The sequence below is a fragment of the Opisthocomus hoazin genome, chromosome Z (genome assembly GCF_030867145.1).
Source record: "Opisthocomus hoazin isolate bOpiHoa1 chromosome Z, bOpiHoa1.hap1, whole genome shotgun sequence".
NCBI classification, from domain to species: domain Eukaryota; kingdom Metazoa; phylum Chordata; class Aves; order Opisthocomiformes; family Opisthocomidae; genus Opisthocomus; species Opisthocomus hoazin.
Window position 1 is genome coordinate 9,292,040 of NC_134454.1, and position 23,309 is coordinate 9,315,348.

At 41.6% G+C, this 23,309-nt stretch overlaps 1 protein-coding gene across 1 annotated transcript in view; it reads left to right on the forward strand.

The window, feature by feature from the left end:
* Positions 1 to 17,410, forward strand: part of MAP1B (microtubule associated protein 1B) — a 71,880-nt gene extending 54,470 nt beyond the window's left edge. The window contains exons 5-7 of the mRNA XM_075410674.1: positions 2,883 to 9,453; positions 11,625 to 11,863; positions 12,547 to 17,410. Coding sequence (XP_075266789.1) covers positions 2,883 to 9,453; positions 11,625 to 11,863; positions 12,547 to 12,702 — 6,966 coding nt within the window. The 3' untranslated portion in view covers positions 12,703 to 17,410. The remainder of the gene's footprint in view (positions 1 to 2,882; positions 9,454 to 11,624; positions 11,864 to 12,546) is intronic.
* The last annotated feature ends 5,899 nt before the right edge of the window (positions 17,411 to 23,309 follow it).

The window sequence follows — 23,309 nt, forward strand, 5'->3', positions numbered from 1 at the left end:
AGAAAATGGTCAGTGGTTTTCTAAGTGGTGATCAGAAGAAAGAATTTCTGTGCTGTGCTGACCCTATTGGACTTGGCAGTATTAGGTTTATGGTTGGACTTGATGATCTTAAGGGTCTTTTCCAACCTAAGTAATTCTGTGATTCTATAAGCATGTAGGGTTTGATGAGCGCTGTGTAGAGTCGGTATTTCTGGCCTCTGCCCATTTTCGCGTTGCTGGACCAAACCTGAACTATGGTCATGTGATGGTCTTACAATTAAGTGCATACCCTTTGGGGACTATTCTTATAAAGTCTAATTCAGAAATCTATCTCTAGCCTGCAAAACTCCTTGCAGGCAATGCCTAAAAGTGGTGTTTTCACCTTCTTCTATGTGAGAAGGTTGAAGATGCCCCATTCCACTGTCTCTGCAACAACAGCTAGCAGAGGAAAACCTTTCTTTGTACCTTTGTGGTCCAGGGTAGGAAACAATCTTGTGTTTTCTCTGAGCAGCCAACTTACTGTTTGCCTTCACCAGGTGTGACAACTTTAAAGCCTGAGGATTCCTCAACAGATATCTCTCAGTGCTTTAAAAGCCAGTCAGGTTCGCAGATAGATTTCTTTGCTCCCAGGGTGACTTTGAATCCAGAGAAGAGAAGGAACAGTTACATCTCTGTGTTATCAAACAGCATAAGCAGTGGAACTGTCGGTATCCTTGGTGTCACTGTTTGAAATGCCTTTCCTGGGGCCTTTCCATTGAGGCTTTTCCTGGGGCATTCCTGAACTTGCTGTTCCTAACAGATATCATGTATGTTTGGAATAATTTTTCCCCGACTTTTCACTGGCCTGCACTACCAGTGGCTTAACACTCTCTGAATCAGGCACGCCAACTTTAGATAGTCAGAATTTAGGAATATGAAACAGAAATCCAAATATGGTGTAATATAAACTGGAGAAGACTAACCCCAAACCTTGGCCCAAGTATATTCACTAGCCCAGTGTATTACCATGTGACTTTTTTTGATCTAGCCAGAAAATTGGCCCTACATGAGAAACACTCTGTACTCAAGTTATCTCCTTATATGTACAACGTTCATCCAGAGGAAGTGATCTTATACTACTTTTGTTTCTCTCTAAAAACGTGTTTTCAACCCTGAGCAGAGACACAACATAAGGAGTACACTTGAGATCCTAAATCCATTGCTGAGCTGTGGTGTGTGCTGCCCTTCTTCTCTTATTTCTGCAATAAAAACCAGGAACAGTTCTGCTATTTTCCTTATCTTTCATCGTTTTCAGCCTTTGCTCGTCTTATTTTGTCTTGCTTTGTTTTTTTCTTTGCTCCTTTTCTGACAAAGCCGTGCCTGATGTATGGGTGAGGTTTATTTATACTCCTGTCAAATGGTTTGGACACTAAGTAAGGCTGACAGAGAAAGATAGAAAATATTTATTTTCTGCTTTATTTAGGTATTGGTTGGATTATGTTTGTTTGGATAACAGCCACTGCATTTTTGCTGAGTTTTATTTTGGTAAATGCTGAAAATAAATTACATACAACAAAGAAAGGAAGTAACTACACACACATGGAGGCCCAAAGAGATCTACTCCATCAAACATCATTAATTTTTTATATATTCATTTCTTCTGCTGATTCAGCTTGTGGCTGTAGCATAATCTGTATCATCTTTATGAAAACTGTTCTTACACCTTGAATGGACAATAGAGTCTTCAAAGAAGGTTGGGGTATTTTTCATGATGCTGTGCTGGCATATTTTGCCCTGACATTTTATGTCTGAATTACTTCTTTAAATAAGAAGTTTACATAATTTGGAGGTTTCTTTGTCAAGAGCAAATGGGCTACATTTAACCGAACTATCAGTTAAAAAAAAAATCAAGTGAAAGTATCTGGAACTGTGAGAATTTATAAAATATGTCATGCTTTTTCATGTTTGTTTGTGTACTAATCTGGGACCATCAAATATTGTTTTTTAGTTCAGTCTGGAACAGAAAAACAGCTCTTCATACTATGACATAGATCTTTTCTGTGCCTTTATTTCAGCAACTGTTTTTGGTACTAGCATGTTATCAAATACTGTCCAAATTAATGGAGTTATTCTGGATTTCAACTTTTGTGGTCAATGAGTTTAAAACCAAAGCAGTAACAGGAGCATTTTTAACCCTAATGATTTTTTTCTGCCTCTTTCTTTAGCTCTGTGCCTCATAGTCTCAGAAATACAAAACTTGTAGGTGTTTGAATTTCTGAAGCAATAACTCATTTCTTAGTATTCGTGAAAATTCTCCTGCAGTCAGTTGTGCTAATGTGGGAGCAGTGCTGGCTTTTCAGGAGCCAGCCTGCAGAAAGAACTGCAGTAACAATGGTGTGGTGGAATATACCCCATAAAAGAAGGGATGAGGAAGGCGGCTGCCGCTGGGAGGATGCTGGGCTCCTCTGGGTTGCAGTTACTCACTGCCTGTTAAGAGGATGTGCTTTATCCCTTAGATATTTGGCTGGCTGGATCAACTGGTGCAGCAGGGAGACTCGTGAGCCAATGGTAGAGATAGTGGCAGCTCTGGCAGCGTTAGACTCATAGTCCTCATAACCCTTCAATATAAAAGCTTGTACCGTCCTCCTATAAAGGGTGGAGGAAGGAAAGGGGAACCTTCAGGTACTGTCATTCTTTGGGCAATAGGGACCAGGAATAAGGTCCTTCTTTGTATTTAAAAAAATACAGTAGTAAACTAATTGTGGTAACAGGTTGCTTTAGCTTCTAGGACAGGTACTCACCAGTGCAGAAGTGAATGAAAAACGTTTTATCTATCTGATCAGGAAATATTATGTTCTGACATTAATTGTCATTAAAAAATGAATTTACATGCAACTTCTTGTGTTTTTGCTTTACAACCCTAGATTGGTGAATTACTGAGCACCACACACCCTGCCAACAAAGCCAGCCTAACTCTTTTCTGCCCTGAGGAAGGGGACTGGAAAAATTCCAACCTTGACAGACACAACCTTCAAGACTTTATTAACATTAAACTCAACTCAGCTTCCATATTGCCCGAAATGGAAGGACTCTCTGAATTCACAGAATATCTGTCAGAATCAGTAGAAGTGCCATCACCTTTTGACATTTTGGAACCTCCAACCTCAGGAGGCTTCTTGAAACTCTCCAAACCCTGCTGTTATATTTTCCCAGGGGGAAGAGGGGACTCTGCTTTGTTTGCAGTAAATGGATTCAACGTGCTTATCAATGGAGGATCTGAAAGGAAGTCTTGCTTTTGGAAACTTATCCGGCACTTGGACAGGGTAGATTCCATTCTGCTCACTCACATCGGAGATGACAACCTGCCAGGAATCAATAGCATGCTTCAGCGAAAGATAGCTGAACTAGAAGAGGAGCAGTCCCAAGGGTCTACTACCAACAGTGACTGGATGAAAAATCTGATCTCACCTGATTTGGGAGTTGTATTCCTTAACGTACCTGAGAACCTGAAGAACCTGGATCCTAGCTTCAGAGTAAAAAGAAGTGTAGAAGAAGCTTGTTTTACTCTCCAGTATTTAAATAAATTGTCCATGAAACCAGAACCTCTTTTCAGAAATGTGGGAAATACAATTGACCCCATCATTTTATTTCAGAAAATGGGAGTTGGCAAGCTTGAGATGTATGTGCTTAATCCTGTCAAAAACAGCAAAGAGATGCAGTATTTTATGCAGCAGTGGAGTGGTAGTAACAAAGATAAAGCTGAATTCCTGCTACCAAATGGCCAAGAACTAGACATTCCATTATCCTACTTCACCTCTGTTTCATCTCTGATTGTGTGGCATCCAGCTAATCCTGCAGAAAAAATAATCCGAGTTCTGTTTCCTGGAAACAGCACCCAATATAATATTCTAGAAGGACTGGAAAAACTCAAACACTTAGAATTCCTTAAACAACCAATGGTGACACAAAAAGACCTAACTGGGAACATTGCTAGTCCGGCTGTGAAACAACCAAAGCTGAAACAACGAACAGACAGCAAGGAGAGTCTCAAGTCTGCTGCAAAGACACCACCAAGCAAGCCTGTCAAAAAACAATCTAAAGACGAAACACTGCAGCCTGTGAAGCCTAGCTCATCACCAGAAAAGCCTCAGAAGTTGGAAAGCAAAGAAAAAGTTCCAGTTAAAAACGAGAAACCAGCAAAAGCGGAGACCAAACTTATAGTAGCAGAAAAGTACATAACAAGTAAAGAAGAACAATTAGTAAAATCTGAAATTCCTGAAAAACAAGGTACAGATGTAAAACCAAAAGTGTCAAAGGAGAAGTCAGTGAAAAAGGAAGTCAAAGCAAAACCTGAAGAAAAGAAAGATGAAAAAGAAAAACCAAAGAAAGAGGTTTCTAAAAAAGAGGAGAAAACACCCTTCAAAAAAGAGGAGAAAACACCCATTAAAAAAGAGGAGAAAATACCCATTAAAAAAGAGGAGAAAATACCCATTAAAAAAGAGGAGAAAACACCCTTCAAAAAAGAGGAGATGAAGAAAGAAGTTAAAAAAGAAGTGAAAAAAGAAGAGAAGAAGGAAACTAAGAAGGAAGTAAAGAAAGAAGCTTCATCAAAGGAAGCTAAAAAAGAAGAGAAGAAGGAAATTAAGAAGGAAGAAAAAGAAGCCAAAAAGGACACCAGAAAGGTTCCTAAAGAAACAAAGAAGACAGCTGCTCCTTCGACTGAAGCCAAAAAACCTGCAGCAAAGCCTAAAGCACCAAAGAAGGAGGAACCTGCTAAAAAAGAAGCAGTATCTGCTGGAAAGCCAAAGGAAAAAGGAACAGTGAAGACTGTAAAGAAGGAGATCAAAGTCACTGGAGCACAAGCTGCACTTGCAGCAGTTGGAGTCGCTGCCACAACTGTAGCAGCTGTACCAGCTGCAGAAATTACAGCCCGTGGAAAGGAACTTGAAGTGGAGAGATCCCTCATGTCTTCACCAGAGGATTTAACAAAGGATTTTGAGGAATTAAAAGCTGAAGAAGTGGAAACAATAAAAGAAACAAAACCTCAAGTTGCCGTTATAGAGGATGAACTGAAACTCACTGGCACAGTACAAAAAGAGGCCTTTGAAGTACAAAAAGAAAAATTAGATAATGAAGGACCTGCTGAGTCCTCTGATGAAGGCATAACTACCACAGAGGCTGAGGGCGAATGTGAACAGACACCTGAAGAACTGGAACCTGCGGAAAAGCACAGGGTTGATGACAATGAAAAGTTTGAAGATGAAGGAACTGGCTTGGAAGAATCATCCGAAGCAGGAGATTATGAGGAAAAGGCAGAGACAGAAGAAGCTGAAGAAAGAGGTGAAGATGAAGAAGAAAAGACACCATTGGACACCACAAAACTGTATATGAAGGAAGCAAAAAAAATTCAAGAGAGCTCAGAAGAAACAATGGCTGAAGCAGATGCTAACATTAAAGATGAAAAGTATATTGAAAAGGCAGATTATGAAGCATCAGATGAACGGGCTGAGGAAGACAGGGAAGAAGCAATAGAAAAGGCAGAAACTGAAGAGACTGAAGAGGAGGAAGACAAAGCAGAAGATATCAGAGATGAAGAGGAAACTGAAAAAATAGAAGCTGAAGAAGATTATGTGATGGCTGTGGTAGACAAAGCTGCAGAAGCTGGTGAAGTTGAAGATAAATATGGCCTACTCATAATTACACCAAAACGCTCAGCGCCTCAGTCTCCAGCAGTTGAACCAGCCTCTTCTATCCATGATGAGACATTACCTGGTGGTTCAGAAAGTGAAGCCACTGTTTCTGATGAAGAAAATAGAGAAGATCAGCCTGAGGAGTTCACTGCTACTTCAGGTTACACACAGTCTACCATTGAAATATCCAGTGAACCAACTCCAATGGATGAAATGTCGACACCTCGGGATGTCATGAGTGATGAAACTAACAATGAGGAAAGCGAGTCACCCTCCCAGGAGTATGTGAACATTACCAAGTATGAGACATCACTGTACTCTCAAGAATTTGGCAGACCTAAACTTTCTCCTCTTCCGGATGCTTTTAATGGATTATCTGAAGGATCCAAAACAGAGGCCACAGAAGGTAAAGACTACAATGCCTCAGCTTCCACCATCTCACCACCTTCTTCATTAGAGGAAGACAAGTTCTGCAAATCTGCATTCCAAGATGTATATCGGCAAAAAGAAAGTGAAATCGAAGGCACTGCTAAATTAGAAATCAAACAATCCTACCAAGAAGATGTTAGTGGAAAATGTAGTCCAACCAAGAGTCCAGCTGACAGTTTGTCCCCTCCATCACCTGTTGCCAAAACACCACTGAGTGAACGTAGTGTGAACTTTTCGCTCACTCCCAATGAGATCAAAGTCTCATCTGAGCCTCTCCCCATTGCTACATCGCCTGATGTACACCAAGAAGTTGCTGAAGAGCACTGTGCAAGCCCTGAAGATAAAACATTAGAAGTAGCATCTCCCTCACAGTCTGCTGCTGGTAGTGCTGGCCACACACCTTATTATCAGTCTCCCACTGATGAGAAGTCCAGTCAGCTTCCCTCTGAAACCAGTGAAAAGTCAACAGAAGCTCCTGTTAGCTTTGAATTTAGTGAAGTCAAAGATGAGTCTGCAAAACCCAAAATAAGCCCTATGGATGAGCCTGTGCCAGATTCAGAATCTCCTATTGAAAAGGTTCTTTCACCTCTACGAAGTCCACCACTGATCGGTTCAGAGACTGCTTATGATACATTTTTGACTGCTGATTTAAAGTCTCCCACCAGAGATTATGAAAGTCCTTCTGAGGGGAAACCTGAAAAAGAGAAATCACCTGTTCAGATGAGCCCAGCTTCTGAAGCCAGCTCTGTGGGCCTTTTCCAAGAAAAACAGGAAGAAAAAAGTGTGGACTTCATGGTAATTAAGGAAGGTTTCAGCCTGGAAAGGAAAATGGAGGACACAGAACCCAGCAGCTCTCAGTCTTCACTGGTCTTGGATGAGCGGAAATTAGCAGGTGATCTCTCACCTACTCAAATAGATGTCAGTCAGTTTAGTTCTTTAAAAGAAGACACCAAAATGTCAATTTCTGAAGGCACTGTTTCTGACAAGTCTGCAACTCCTGTTGATGAGGTTGTAGCAGAAGACACCTATTCGCATATAGAAGGAGTAGCTTCTGTCTCTACAGCATCTGTTGCTACTAGCTCATTTCCAGAACCAACTACTGATGATGTATCTCCTTCTTTGCATGCTGAGGTTGGATCTCCCCACTCCACTGAAGTTGACGATTCCCTTTCAGTGTCAGTTGTACAAACACCAACAACTTTTCAGGAAACAGAAATGTCTCCATCTAAGGAAGAGTGCCCAAGGCCCATGTCAATTTCTCCGCCAGATTTCTCACCTAAAACTGCAAAATCAAGAACGCCAGTGCACGATCACAGATCCCCTGAGCAGTCAACTATGTCAGTAGAATTTGGTCAGGAGTCCCCTGAGCAGTCTTTAGCAATGGACTTTAGTAGACAATCTCCAGAATATCCTACTGTAGGCACTAGTATACATCATATATCTGAAAATGGACCAACAGAAGTAGATTATAGCCCTTCAGATATACAGGAGCCTACTTTTGCACAGAAGATTTCCCCTGTGGAGCAGTCATCTTACTCTCAGGAGAAAGATATTTCAGAAATTATTTCAGTTTCTCAAATTGAAGCTTCATCCTCAACGTCATCAGCTCATACGCCTTCCCAGGTAACTTCACCGCTGCCAGAGGAAACGTTTTCAGGTGCTGTTCCACCCAGAGATGTGTCACTACATTCTCCTTTTACCTCAGAAAAGGTACAGAGCCTAGGTGAAAAGCTGTCACCAAAGTCTGACCTATCTCCATTGACTCCAAGAGAGTCTTCTCCTCTGTACTCTCCTAGTTTTACAGATTCACCTCCTGCAATCACAGAAGTGGTGTTAGCTAGTCACACACCTTCGCTGTCACTGCAAGTGTCCTCTGTCAAAGGGTTTGGTTACCAGGAAACCCTAACAAAGCACAGTCCAGAACCTTTATTCAGTCCAGAAAAAGATGATTCAGAGAAAAGCAGCAGGTCACCAGAAGAACTTAGTTATTCTTATGAGGCCACAGAGAAAACTACTAGGTCACCAGAGGATATTAGCTACTCCTATGAGGCAGTTGGAAAATCTGCTAGATCACCTCAGGTCATGGATTATTCCTATGAGACAACTGGGAAAACTACTAGGTCACCTGAGGCCACAGATTATTCCTATGAGATAACTGCAAAAAATATGAGGTCTTCTGAGGCCACAGATTATTCTTATGAGATGACAGGGAAAACCACCAGGTCACCAGAGGCCACGGATTATTCCTATGAGATGACTGGGAAAACCAGTAGGTCACCTGGGGCCACAGATTATTCCTATGAGAGAACTGGGAAAGCTACCAGATCCCCTGATACTATGGATTACTCCTTTGAGACAACAAGGGAAACCACAAAGTCACCAGAAGCCATTAGCTACTGCTATGAGACAACTGGGAGAACCACTAGGTCACCAGAAGCCATGGGTTACTCCTATGAAACAACTGGGAAAGCCTCCAGTTCACCTGAAGCCACAGATTACTCATCTGAGACAACGGGGAGAGCCACTAGGTCACCCGACGCTACTGGCTATTCCTATGAAGCAAGTGCACATTTCACTCCGGGAAAATCGTTAGCAGAATCCCGTCAAGATGTTGACTTATGCCTTGTGTCCTCTTGCGAATATAAACATCCCAAAACTGAACTTTCACCCTCATTTATCAACCCAAACCCCCTTGAGTGGTTTGCAAGTGAAGAACAGTCTCAAGATCAAGAGAAGCCACTAACTCAGTCTGGGGGAGACCAGCCACCGTCTGGGGGAAAGCAGCAAGGGCGGCAGTGTGATGAAACCCCTCCCACCTCCGTGAGCGAGTCTGCCCCATCTCAGACTGATTCGGATGTTCCCCCTGAGACTGAGGAGTGTCCTTCCATCACTGCAGATGCTAACATTGACTCAGAAGATGAGTCAGAAACCATTCCGACAGACAAGACAATTACGTACAAACACATTGACCCGCCGCCTGTCCCGATTCAGGATCGCAGCCCTTCCCCTAGGCACCCCGATGTTTCCATGGTTGATCCAGAGGCTCTGCCTGTTGGTCAGAATTTGGGTAAACCTTTGAAGAAGGACCTTAAAGAAAAAACAAAGACAAAAAAGCAGGGTACTAAGACCAAGTCATCTTCTCCTGTTAAAAAAAGTGATGGTAAATCAAAACAAGTGGCTTCAGCAAAGCCAGCTATTAAAGAATCTTCAGAAAAAATTTCCAAAACAGCTTCTCCAAAAAAGAAGGAGTCTGTGGAGAAGGCAACCAAAATTATCTCTGCTCCAGAAGTAAAGTCTCAAGTGGAAGAGAAAGACAAGGACACCAAGAACGCAGCAAATACAACAACATCCAAGTCAGCAAAGACTGCAACCACAGGTAAAGACAGATAGTAGTTCCCTAGTGTTAAGATTCTCTTAGTTGTTGCAATGAAGTTAGTTTGCCATTATATCAGCTGAGAATGTGGTTTGTATCAAATCCCCAAAGAAAGTCCAGGTTTGAAATATAAATACAGCATGTAAAGGCCACATTTAAATGCATGAAATTCACTAAATTTGAGTTTTGTAATCTGAGGAACTTGATGTGTCAGTTTGCTCAGGCAGTACATAAAATATAAAGAACTTAATACTAGCTGTCTAAACTGTTAACCCGCTAAGAGAATTAAAAATACCACTTTCGTAGGTGAAGTGAAATCAGTAGCAAAGCGAACCACTTTATTTATTGTAAGAAACAAATAGGCACAATTTTCTTAACATAAATTAATGCAATTTAATATTGTGGGAGGCAAAGTTACTATTGGCTGTTGGATGCTTTTATTACTTTGCTGGATTAATTTTAGAAGCAGTATTTAAAAAAATTGTAACAGTAGTAAGAGAGCACTTTCAGTGAACTGAGCATGTACATCACATAATCCGGTTAAAGTCTTATGCTATCAGTGACGACTAAACATACAGAAAGTTAATGTCATTTTGAATGACTGTTGTGTATTCTAAGTAGTAGCAAAATAAGAATTAGATTATTGAATGAGACGTCGTGCTGATCTGTTGTTTCCGGCAGATCTTGTTAGAGAGTGTTTGGGCGATACTTTGATTTTGCTGTTGTCAGGACTGATGTTCTGTTGAGAGCTTTTTTACAAGGAGCAGGTCTAGGATTCAGTACAAACAAACCAGTATTCAGTTGTCTTAACCTTCCCCATTTCAAGTGGTCCACTGTTCATTTCTCACACCATCATTTGCATGTTTCTCTTAGTAGATAAATTTGAAAGGAGCAGTATAGTTCCTCATGCTGTATGTTTCTCCAGCACTTTAGCTTTATATGAGATAATTCTCCCTTAGACCATACTTCTTGGGTATAAGCTAGAGCAGAAGACAAGGCTGTATTGATAATGACATTTAAGCATAAAATGTAACATCTAAGATTTTATCCAGTGTTGGTATCCACAATTCAGAAAGACGTATCACAGATTTTTTATGATAAAAGATGATAAAAGATTTTTAAACATAAACAATAGTAAAAACTCTCTAATTCAGGAAATCTTGTCATGTTGTGATGCTTATTTGGCATCTTATGATGAACGGCAGGACATGCTATACAACTGTAATGGACTTTGCTGGCCTTACAGTATGTGACCCTAAATAAAGTGTATTTGCTCAGATAATTGTTACCAAACTCCATCCTCTGTAAAAATATGAGAAGGCAAAAAGAACATAAATGGTGATCACCTGGATAAAACTACTGGCTGAATCCTGATTTTCAGTTCACACTGTGATCCACTGCGTAGCAAAAGCCGCTTTTTTGGGGGTAGTATTTTTAATGTGAGTGTTTAAACTTTGAAATTCCTTTTAACTGAAGCTCTTCCTAGAACAAGTACTATACTATGTGCACCAGCAAAAACATGCTTCTCCCTACTCTTTGTGATGAGTGGCTCATTTGTGTCTGCAAATAAAGATCCAGCAGGCAAACAAACACTTGTTCTCAGTTCCCTGAAGTAATTGCTTTACAAGTTTCTCTGTCCTCCCAGGTTTACCTTTGCCCCTCTTTCTGCTCATGTGTAGTATCTTCCTGATGCACCTGTAAGGCAGTCTGAGCATATCAACAGCTACCATGTCTTGCTATGTGCTGATACCCCATATGTCAGGGCTGCTTCAAATCTGCATGGCTCCCTGCGTGACCCTAGGTTTTACAATCATGCATACCCGAGACTTTCAAACAGCTGTACTTCTTAACCTGGAAAATAATACCACCAGTATTCAGTAATCACAGCCCTGCATAGTAATTGTTGGAGAATAGTAATGTATTACTGGGAAAAGTCAGTTGATCGCTGGTTGTGTGGAAGTGAGTTTTTATTGTATTACACAGTTACAGTTATTCGGGTTTTTCCTCCCATTACAGCCGTGACTGGGATACAACAAAGCTGGAACATGTCATTAGATGTAGGAGGGTAATGCTGTAACTGGACGTATTTCATCTCAGCAGTTATAACAGTAATTATTAAATGAATGTTTTTAACCAGCCTGTGATAGACACTTTTGCTTTTTTGATTTCCGAAGGACCTGGAAATACTAAGGTGGGAAAATCTACAGCAGTGCCTCCAGGACCTCCGGTGTATTTGGATCTGGTGTACATTCCCAACCACAGCAACAGCAAGAACGTTGACGTGGAGTTTTTCAAGAGGGTGCGGTCATCCTACTATGTGGTCAGCGGGAACGATGCCACAGCTGAGGAGCCAAGCAGGGCAGTTCTGGACTCCCTGCTGGAAGGCAAGGCACAGTGGGAGACTAACATGCAGGTAGGCTCTTCACTAGCATCTCTACCTGGAAATTTAACCTTCTCTGGGAAGCAGCGGGAAGCCAGAGCACCTCTGGAGTGGACGGCAGCTGCCGGTGAACGGGATCTTCAGGCTGGGCACCTCTTTTCACTACTGGTGTGAGAGGACACCTGAGTGAAGCACAGAGCTGCACCACATTCAGCCCCATTTCTGGCCCTTCTGACCCTTTCTTGGTGAATAAAACTGTTGGGAGCTGGTTTACAGGGCCATTTGTCCGTTTCATCTTGTTACTATGCCATGTATGATCCCAGTTTGGAAATGCTGCAGTTTGTAAGTAGGAAAGAAAAGTGAATGTTTCATGGTTTATATAGTAATCACATACACTTGGAAACTTCATTTGCCTTTCCATCATCGTCAATAAGTAAATGAAATATTTGGCCATAATCTGAAGAGCTATCAGTGCAGACTACAGCCTGCTACTTCTCTGAAAAGATGCATCTCAGCACCTTACAAAACCAAGGTTTTATTTTGATAAGCTACTTCTTTGCAGTAATTTTGCCTTACCTACATGTTTATTTATTTCCTTTTATCCATCCATTTATTCAAGTATTTGTTGCATAAAGATCTAGTCTTTCCAACAGGGAAACATACCCATCAGCTGTTTCTGTTGTCCATTCCTCAGGACTTCCTGTTTTTTGTTGCAGGTGACCCTAATCCCAACCCATGACTCGGAAGTGATGAGGGAATGGTACCAAGAGACCCATGAGAAACAGCAGGACCTCAACATCATGGTTTTGGCAAGCAGCAGCACTGTTGTTATGCAAGATGAATCTTTTCCTGCATGCAAGATTGAACTGTAAGAACGAGACCATGCACCACAAGATTAAACTTTATTTCCAGAAATTCTTTAGTTTGAAAACACCTTTTCTAAAAATTCAACTCATCTATTTCAACTGCTGAACTATATACCTGCCAAATGCTATACTGTGTCATGGTGATGCAAGTCACTGATATTTTTCAGTCTTTCCTGATTGCTAAGGGAAGTAACAGTATTCCCATAGTAGCGTTCAAATTACTGCAAAATACAGATCCAGTTTCATCTCTGCTGCACGTTTGGAAACCATGCGCTAGCAGCCCCAGCTGACTTCTGCCAGGTAGAGGCATTTGCCCTCTAAAGAAACACAAAGAGAGAGAAAGAGTGAGAGGGGTAGGAGGAGAAAGTAATAAATAATTAGCTCTGCATTGGTCTCATGGCAATAGATGTATCGCTTCCTGCACTCTGTTTATGCTTTCACATGAAAATAAAGTTTTAAATTTGTATCAATCTGAGCTATTGCAAAGGGGATCTTTTTTTACAGAACTAAATTAGCTCGAAAATAAAAAGAAACAGAACGTGGCTAGGAAGGGACTTACAACCTAAGTGCTCATCAACAGTTTTCCACTTTAATTTGAACTCTGCGTACTGACATACCATAATAATCGTAGGCCAAATATGCACGTAGTCTGCACCCCATCCAGAAGTCTAAAACCTGTCTTTCAACATGCAGAATTGTTGGTCTAAGGCATGCTCCCAGTGAAAGTCCACTCATTCCAGCCAGAACTGACCAGTCCACATGCTTGAATACCCATGTCCACTGTCGAATAACTGAAGCAAAATACCAAAGCGGTCAGGAGTACATACAGCAGACAATTTGCCTTAGAAAGTGACTTGAATGTACAAAGAAACTTGATGCACTTATTTTTTAATGTTGAGACAGCAAATTTATAAAACATCTGTGTAGGATCATAGTTACACCAGTGAAGAAGTGTGAGTGTGCATGTGTGGTACTAGAAACCTGTCTGACTGGTCAAATGGCTTGGTGCTATGAATTACGTATGGTAGTTATGCGGTCACTTCATCGATGCACCTGGACAGCTCAAAAGGCAAGATGAGCATTTTTTTGAAAGCTTCTTTTGTACTGTGGAAGCAAGATTGAAGTGGTGTCCAGTATCAGAGTTACAAAACTTTGTGAAACATTCAGAGTGATGAAAAAGGTTACCTGTGAGCCTGTACAGTATTCAACCTTCCTTTGTCATATCTTATTTGTTTAATTTAAGAGTGAATATGGGAACAAATGTACAGAAACGTTTTTTTTAGTGCTTCGTGAACTTTTAATAGATGAATTTTTAACAAACGTTTTAGTTTACAGGAAAATGCAAAGAAAAATTTTTCAGGTGAAGGCAATTTTTTTAGTAGTTTTGTAAGATAAATTAATAATGTTTAAGGTCCTAGTAAGAATGAATATTGAGGTAAAATTTATTGAAAATAGTCAACTGCCAATACCTTTTGCAGGGTGGAGGTGGGGGTGGAAGGGCACCCTGGTGGTAAAATTTATCTACTGATGACAACAGAAAATGAGATTTGAAAAGCTGACTGCCTAATGCTTACAAGGGTGTAACCTACATTCTCAACCCTCACAAGATCTTGAAAAAAAGGTAGAAAAAGCAATAAGCTAAAATAAGTCACTTTCTTTCCTCTCCTTTCCTTTCCTCTCCCCTCCATTCCTTTTTCCTTTCCTTTCCTTTCCTTTCCTTTCCTTTCCTTTCCTTTCCTTTCCTTTCCTTTCCTTTCCTTTCCTTTCCTTTCCTTTCCTTTCCTTTCCTTTCCTTTCCTTTCCTTTCCTTTCCTTTCCTTTCCTTTCCTTTCCTTTCCTTTCCTTTCCTTTCCTTTCCTTTCCTTTCCTTTCCTTTCCTTTCCTTTCCTTTCCTTTCCTTTCCTTTCCTTTCCTTTCCTTTCCTTCTTGCCTTTCCTTCTTGCCTTTCCTTGCCTTGCCTTGCCCTGCCTTTTTTCCTCCTCTTTCCTCCTCTCATTTCCTCTTTTACTCTTCCTCTTCCTTGCTTCTTCCTTTCCTTCCCTCTTCTTTTACTCTCCTTTTGCCTTGCCTTGCCTTGCCTTCCCTTCCCTCCTTCCTTTCCCCCTTCCTTTCCTTCTCTAGACTGCTTGCAGAGGAACACTATCACTGTTCCGTCATTTAAGACAGTTTGGATTTTTTAGTCTCAGAAATTTTACCCCAATTAAAAAAAATTTTGTTACATTGTAGGAGGTTTGCAAATCTGGATTTAAAGAAGGTGTGAAGGCCTCCAGAATGGAGGTATGTGCTGGTCTGTATGATTCACCATTATGGCTGGTATTAAGTTTTACAATATAGTGAACTATGACCTCATTTTATTTTGTTTACTTCTAATTTATTTCAGTTTTACATTATTAGGATATTTTTGTTTAATAGGTTTATGTTTGCACTCCTAATTTTTATGATGTTTTTTTAAATACTGCTTTAGGGTCCTTTAAATATGGGCTCCCGAGGCCCATTTAATGCTGTGAATTACTCTTTGTCAGTTGTTGGGGATTTCGATTTAATGTCTTCTCTTTTTTAGGTATATCTCTAGCAATGCTGTTTTATTTATTGCTATACCTTTTAAATCGTTAGGAATAACTCAGAATGACTATGTTACAAACGGCAGATGGAAAAGTATTGTGAACACAAGCATGTTTGCTGGGCTCATAATCATTCACTTAAAATTGCTTTTGTAATATGTGGTCTACAAAGTTTAGGCAAAATGTTTGGCAGAATACTTGTACTATTTCTACAATTCTTTCTGCTGTGTCTACTTTCTTATATAGGTCAGATTTCAAACTTTTTGAGTTGGTGGGAACAGATTTTCTGATTTTCTGACAATATCTGAAACGGTTTGCATCTCTGCTTTGGCAGAAAATCTGTTTTAAGTGCAGCAGTGGTCCTGAAACTAATCTCACTTATGCCACTTACTCCTGTGAATCAGGAGCAATTTTACTACAGTCAGGGAAGTTACAGTCATTTGGTCCTACTGGAAATTAATTTGGAATCAAGCCTTAAGTCTCTCCAAGCAAGTTTGTGATGGCTCAAGCATTTGCTTTACTTTAAAAATGATAATAAAAGTAATTAGACAGTTACAACTGATCTTAAAATGTACATTCACTTTCTTTGCTGCTACAAGAATATTAAAATCCTGGTCTGGCTATTCTGAGGTATTGTAATGCCTGTTCCATGCATTCCCTTTCAAGTGGCAACAGCACCTGGGTGCAACACAGCGATGAACTCCTCCATTAGCTCCTCTTGCCCTTAATGTCTTTCCTGCCTGTGGAACTAATCTAACTGTGCTAGTCCTAGTACTACACAATTAGTTTAGTGTAACAGTCATCAAAATGTACCGTGTACATTAACGATGAGTGCTGTTGATCAGCATAGATTTCTAGGAGCATGGTTTGTTATTGATTATTCTAATTACAAAGACTCAATATCTAAGTGTAAAGGACACTCCATTTAAATGATGGTATTACCCATAACAGCATCCCCAGTCATGACCTTTATGCTATTAATGTACTGCTTCATATAATTCAATGAAGAATTAACTTTGGAGACCCCACCCACTCCTGAACTTGGGACAGGGCCTCTCTAGCATGCCTTTTCAAAGTCCTGCGGTGGGCGTGATTTCATTGACCTCTATTTTCACCCCATCTTTCATAGAAATCACTTTTGATTTTTTTTTTTGCTTACTTTACATACTGTGGTGAATGGAGGTAACTGTGTATATGAATGTTTTATTTTCAGTTGTCTAAGATAGCTTATGCATTTTAGGAGAGTTCTGGTACTCATTTAATAAGATTTAATCAATTTGTTAATTGAATTTTCAATCCCTCCCACCACAAGCAAGTCAGCTCCAAAGAGCGCTTACTGTGCATTTGGGACATTTCTGTCATACGCTTCTCTTTGTTCATCTGTTGCCAGAGGTTCTTGCTCAGTAATGATGTTTTGAGAGAAATAGTAAATTTGTTGGTCCGGATTTATTAGAAAAGGGAAAAGTATAATGTTTACACTTGAAAGAAACTGTAAGCTTTCATCTTTTCACTTAATAATTGAACAAAACACTAAAAACAACTAGGGGTAAGCATTTCTTAGAATGCAATTATATTATTCACCTGGTTTAAAAATGTTTGCTATTTAAAATAAAAAAAGAAAAAAGTTTGTTGTGACTTTACAAAAAATCTAAAAAAAATGAAGTAACTAAATAAAACAAAAGCATAAAAATACAGAAAAAAAAAAAAAAAAAAAGAATTACAAAAAGCAGCTTCTCTGCACTAGACTAGCTAGGAGCTCCAGGTGGCAGGAGCTACCTCTTCAAGACTGGGCTGTAATCACAACTGTAAGAGACGAAATCTGAAATATGCTTTCACGCATTTGCATGTAGCCATTATCTTCCCAACTATGGAAAGAAACAGTCTTGTTGCTGGCTGAGAAGCACCTCACACACCTCCTCTCTCTTGTTCTGAATGGTGTTTGTGTCAGTCTGCAGCTGTGTATGGTATTATGTCTTATAATCCTGCATCACTTCTATTCTATCCAGTCATAATCTAATGTAGAAAATTAGTTTCCAGTGAAAGTAATATGTAGTGCTTTTATGATATTTGTGTGCAATATCCCCTCTTCCATTGAGGATATTTGATGTAAAGGAAACAAACTCAGTTCCACAATAAAATACAAAAGTGGTAAAGTGGTGTTGCCATGTTTCTTGTCTTTGTGTATGTATGTATTTTTAAGTTTTCCCTTTTCTTCAGTCATGATTACCTACTATATAGGTTGTTTCTCAAAAGTCAATGACTATTTAAATGCTAGATGAGAATTAATATCTATTCAGAAATTGGAAATTAAATGCAGATTACTATTTTTCTCTTGTGGTGTAAGACATTACCAGGATGTACTATGATGTGGCTTCTTTTTGTTGTTCTCATTTCTGTATCCTTCAGCAGTGTGAGAAAACGCCTAATTTTTAGTAAGTACACGTTCAAGGGCTGTGATATTCAATAAATTCAATGATATTCAATAAAGTTACATCAAGCTAAGCCCATCCTGATTTGGAAAAGAGGTCTTTTCCAAAGTTGTTGCAATTTAACAAGACTGCACAGCTTGTCTCCAGTGGACACGGACCCTTCCCGACCACTGCTGCCCAGTAATCCCAGTGAGAGAAGATGGAGCATTTGGGGAAGCTTGGTTCAGTTTTTTACTTTATAAACATCAGACTTCTCCTCTACTGCTGTTAAAGGAATGCTGTAAGATTAGGCTTTCTGCCTTTGTAGTTCTGCCTGTAGCTGCAATGTGCCATGGCGAGGTGCACCGGTCAACATTTACATTTTTTAGCTCCAGGAGATGATAATGGCATGAAAGCAGGCAAAGGCTGGGGCAGAAGGGAGCAAGGGGTGCTCACTCCCAGGAGAATTAGTGGTCCTGTGGGATTTCCTTCACTCTCTGACAGCAATCTTTTTTGTGGGCCCTTCTCCACTTCCAACGTCTAAGGTTTCATTTGTAACTTTCTAATGACATCAATAAGAAATACTGTATTTGGCTTGAATTGGGCTGAGTGTGGCAAAGTTGAGAAAAAATGAAGACCAGATGAGGGGAGTTAACTGCTGCAAAGCTTATATCTGAAGTATAATCCTGCATATGTCTACGTCAAGTTTTTCTGAGCTGTTTTGGTAGAATAGCCTGATGCTACTTAAAATATATTAAAATGATTGTGCAAAGCAGACCATGTCAGGCTTCAACCCCAATTATTTACCTGCAGTTGCAGGGTGAAGTTCTGGATTTGCACAGGTGGGACCACCCATGGTACCTGTGGATAGGGGCACTAGTGTTGTTAATGAACAAATTCAATCACCTTATGAAGTATTTCACGTGGCATGGGAAAATGATGGTCCCTCAGACCTTTTTTGGTCTGTGTAAAAGGAGGGATCTGTCTTGTGGCATCCTAGACCTGGAGACTGTTTAATACTTGTTTCTAGTGTTCAGCAGTTGGGAGGAAATTGTAGCTTTTCATGGTTCCTAGGATGGGGTGGAAAGGTGCGTCCACAGATCGCTTAAGTAATAGCCACAGTGACACCTCATAGATCCATCTCACTCCCAGCACTGCAGCAAAGCTCCTTGGCTTCCTAGGGGGTGTCTTTGGGCACACAGTACTTCTGCTGCATGAGCACTGCCCATGTCCTTCGCTCAGTGGTCTCGTCCTTACCACTTGATGTAGCTGCTTCCTCTGCAGTTCAACACCACCACCACCGCTACCAGCCCCACAGGGAACAGCTGCCAAGGCGAGGATAGAGGTTGACTGTGCATCTGCTGCCAGCTTCACTGCCAAAACAATTGCGTACGCCATGATTTACACATCATACTGCAGCTTGACCCATCACCCGTGCTTGTGAGTTACACAGAGAAGTGAAATAGATGGAACTTAGGTCCTAATACAAACAAAGCTAAATATACATAACAATGCCTATATACACTCAGGTGTACCCTACACACCTGTTAAGGTCCAGAAATAAGTTTTGTTTCAGCTTTTACAAACCTCGTGTTATCTCACCCCAGCTGTGTTACTTATTTATTATAACTTATGTGTTATTTATTATTACTTAGGTGTTTTTTAGCTTAAATAGTTGAAGGTAAACTGACCCACTGAGTCACTTAAATACTTAATATGAACCTCCCCAGAGTGCAAGTCAGTACTTCCAGGAAAAGTCTGCAGCTTTGAAAGATGTAATTATAGCAGCAGTTACCATGCGTAAGGACTAGACGTTTCTTTCCCAATTCACTTAAGGGAGGAATTGTCAGGATTTGTAATAAACAAGATACACTGAAAGCTGACTTTTGTCAAGATAATCTAATGTGCTTGTCACAATAGCATTGGGCTTTAAATGCTATTTCTGTGCCTGGGGCATCTGCAGTTTAGAATGGGTTGAGTAGACTTGAGTTTATTTGAAAGGTTTAAGAGCAGCAACAGAGTAGTACTATGCAATTGCTAGCTAAGTGACAACTTTGTGATTACTGAAATACATACATATTTCCATGGGGCGGTTGACCAAGAGTAGCTGGCACAGTTTTCTATCACGTTTAGTATCTTAAGTTACTCCTGAATTAATATTTTGTCACTAATTCTTGACCTATACTTTATTCTCCACAGTTTTATTTTGAAAGAGTCACTGTCCCAAGTTCAGGTTGTTTGTCACTTACGTCAGCAGTAGCTTCTCTCCTTGTCCTCATCTCAACATTTCATATTATTAAATTTCTGGGAAGACAAATTTAACCTTAGTTTCCACAAATGTGCTCAAATACTCACTAGAAGTACCTTTTGCAAGGTTCACTTGTAGTTTCCACGTAAACAGCCCCAGCAAAACCAGCAGCAGTACCTGCAGAATCAGATGCTGTTCCATGGACTGCACCTTGCATCCCTCGAAGTCAAGGGTGCAATTCCGTTCTGTAGCTGTGACTCCAGCTTCCTGAGGAGGTGGGGGAAGAGAGGACAGTCTCTAACCTGTGCCCCAGGCCGTCTTCTGCCTGTCTCAGCAGCACAGTGACGGCTGCTCAGGTCAGAAACCCCCTTGCACCAGCCAACCTTCATCTTCAGCTGGTGTAGGTTGTCGTCCTGGTCCCACAGTTTTAGGGTGATCACAGAGCCCTGGGACAGGCAGGCAAGCAGCTGGGACAGGCCACTGGGGAAGGGAGCAGGTGCTTGGAGCTGTGGGAAGGGGCTCGATACCAGTGCTGTGCGTAGGACACAGCGTCTGCCCAGGTCTGGGAGCAGCTAGCAACCTTATCTTGGCAAGGTCAGGTGTTACCATAAATAGGGCCCATCTGTGCAAAGCCTCAGGCAACATTTATTTGAGTTGTAAGGGAATAAATATGTAATTTTCCTCTTGTGAATAATGTATAATGACCTCCAGTGGTTTGCTGGAAGTGTTCTGCCAGTGACACTTGTGGGAGGAAGAGTTACATATTTGCCTGCCTAATCAGCAGCATATTTGGTGTCTGCCATGAGTTTGAACTGCGAACCCGCTTTTTGAATTAAAAGGAAGAGCTTTAACCAAGTGTTGTTTTTTTCTCCTAACAGCAGGTGAATGAATGCCAACATATCAAACACACTTTGCATTTGTACTGGTTTCCATTTCTTCTGGCTAGTATCTCTGAGAGAAGGGTCTCTCCCACACCTGGGGAAACATGGGAGAGCTGTTAACACTGCCTAGCACGTGTAAGTCTGGCAGTGCTGTACCGTAAGTGCTAGCACAGACAGGTATTATTCTAGGCTGCCTTGTTTGTATGCACAGCTCTGTGACTGTGTATGCAAATGTACTGCTTCCAGCACTGGGAGATTTTCCTCTGCCTGCTCCTATACAGACACCAGGATAACGAGTAGGGAGATTATTCAAAAACTTTCATGCAGAAAGATGCACTCCTGTCATTTAGAAACATACTGACAAGGGAGAAACTGCAACAGCTTTAATCCAAATCACAGCTGTAGTCACAGCGAAAACAGGACGTGAAGGAACTTGTCTAGGAGAGGTGATCCAAAAAAAGGAGACAGTGGTACGATCAACAAAGATTTCTATCTGTTCTCTCCAGGAAATATTTTGCCAGTCCCATCCACATACAGAAAGGTCAAGGCAGCTGTCTGAAACTGTGCAGCAAGGAGCAGCAACATCTCAAAAAGCTTCAGAGTGCCCTAGTGAGGACGTGCTCATTGCGTGGTGAGCTTGCATCAAATGCCTACCTGGGCACAGGACTGGGTGAACACAGAAGATTTTTGTGTTTGTAGAGTACAAAGGTATTTTCTTTTTTTTTAATATGGGTATGTACACACCTCCACATTCTTCCCTTACCATCAGAGCTCACATTTAAGCAGCAGCAGATCAAAAGCCACTGACTTCTCTGCCCACCTTCTAGGTGCGGCTGGCTGCATCACAGTGGGCGATGGCTATCACAGGAGTGCGCACACAGCCATGGGCATCCGGACAGAGGAGCTTTTGACTACCTGGGGCCCAGTTTCACTCCTAGGTGTGGCTACAAGTGTTCTTCAAACTTGTTTTTAAGCGTAATCCAGCAAGCAGATGAAAAACAGGTTGTGTGTGCAACATCATTTACGGAAGGGGGTGAACAGTCAAGTCTATCTTACTTTTCCTGGAGTGGGAAGGAGAAAAGCAGGTAAGTCAAGCTGAGTTAGTTGATATTCTGTTGATTTTTCATGCTGCTGCATTTGTGGTGCACAGCTACCACCCATGTCTCCCTTAGGAAGCCGAGCACATGCCTAAACAGAACTAGTTTGTGAAATACCCCGTCTCACAATTCGTCTGTCTCACTGTTGGCCTTGCTCAAAGCTAGCAGGTAGGAGAAAGCACAGAAGAGGAGTGTACCTTCCTCCCCTCCCTCGGGCTTCAGTTGCCAATTTGTGTTTCCAGCCTCTTGAGACCGAGATGAGTCCAACCACCTCACCCCTCAGCGTGCCCAAGCACTGGTACCCCAGGCTCTCTGCAGAGCCGGTGACACACTGGTGTCTGAGTCCTGGGTGCAGGTCAAAGAGACGCGGCCAACCGCTCCGAGAAGGGGAAGAAACAAATGTGAGGTGATGTACAGCAGGAAAGTGAGGGGGATCAAGGGTGAGGTCAAAGGGGAAGCAGTGATGAGGATCACTGAACAATTCAAGAGGGTGCAAGTAGGCTTGTGGGAAACGTGAGGATTCACAAGGTGAGAAAACACAGTTTTGGCAGAAGCTGATTGCTGTTGAGTGAGACAGTGGGGAGACCTGGGGTGGGGAGAAGCAAGATGGAAGCTACTGGACCATGGAGAAATACTTGGCTGAGGCACAAGCGGGAGGGAAAACGGGCCCTGGTGTGCAGCTCGCCCAGCTGGTGGAAGTGTCAGAAGTGGCTTCTCGCTCAGGGTGATATCAGGGGGACAGATAAACGAGAAGGCTTGGCAAAACTTTTGGCTCCTTAAGCCATAAATGGTCTAGACCCTTGGCTGCAGGTCTTGGGCTTGGTGTCCTTCACATGGCCCCAGAAATCTGCCTTGCTGCCTGCAACGCGTTCAGCAGGGAAAACACCCTGCTCCTGAGGGCAGAGGGGCACATGGGAGGAGATTTGGGCAAAAGCAGAGAAATACTGTATCTACACTATTTAAGTTTAGGTTTGGGACTGGGCTCAGTGGATTCACACCCACAGTGCCTGGAGTAAAACAAGGAGGCAACCTGCAATATTCATTAACAGGCTATTTGGAGCTTAAAGAAGGGTTTTCTCCTACTGCTGTAATAGTTAAGTCTAAATAAATGGAAAGGGGGGTTAGCTGTGGGGGAAGTGAAGCATGCTCAGTGAGAGCAGGGGGTATGGCAGCTGGCAGCTTGCTGGAGCTCCACTAGCATTAGCAGCCTGGCCTATCCATCAAGCAGGGTGAGGGAGGGTGGAGGCAGGGCCAGAAACAGGCTCTTCATGCTGCCAAGAAACATGCTGACAAAAAACAAGAAGAAATGTGGCAGCGCCCATTGTGGTCTAGCCAAACAGTGTCTCACAAGCAACAGGATCAGCAGCTGCAGCGGCTAGGAGCCGTATGTCAGCAACGAGGGTCTGAAAACTGTGGTG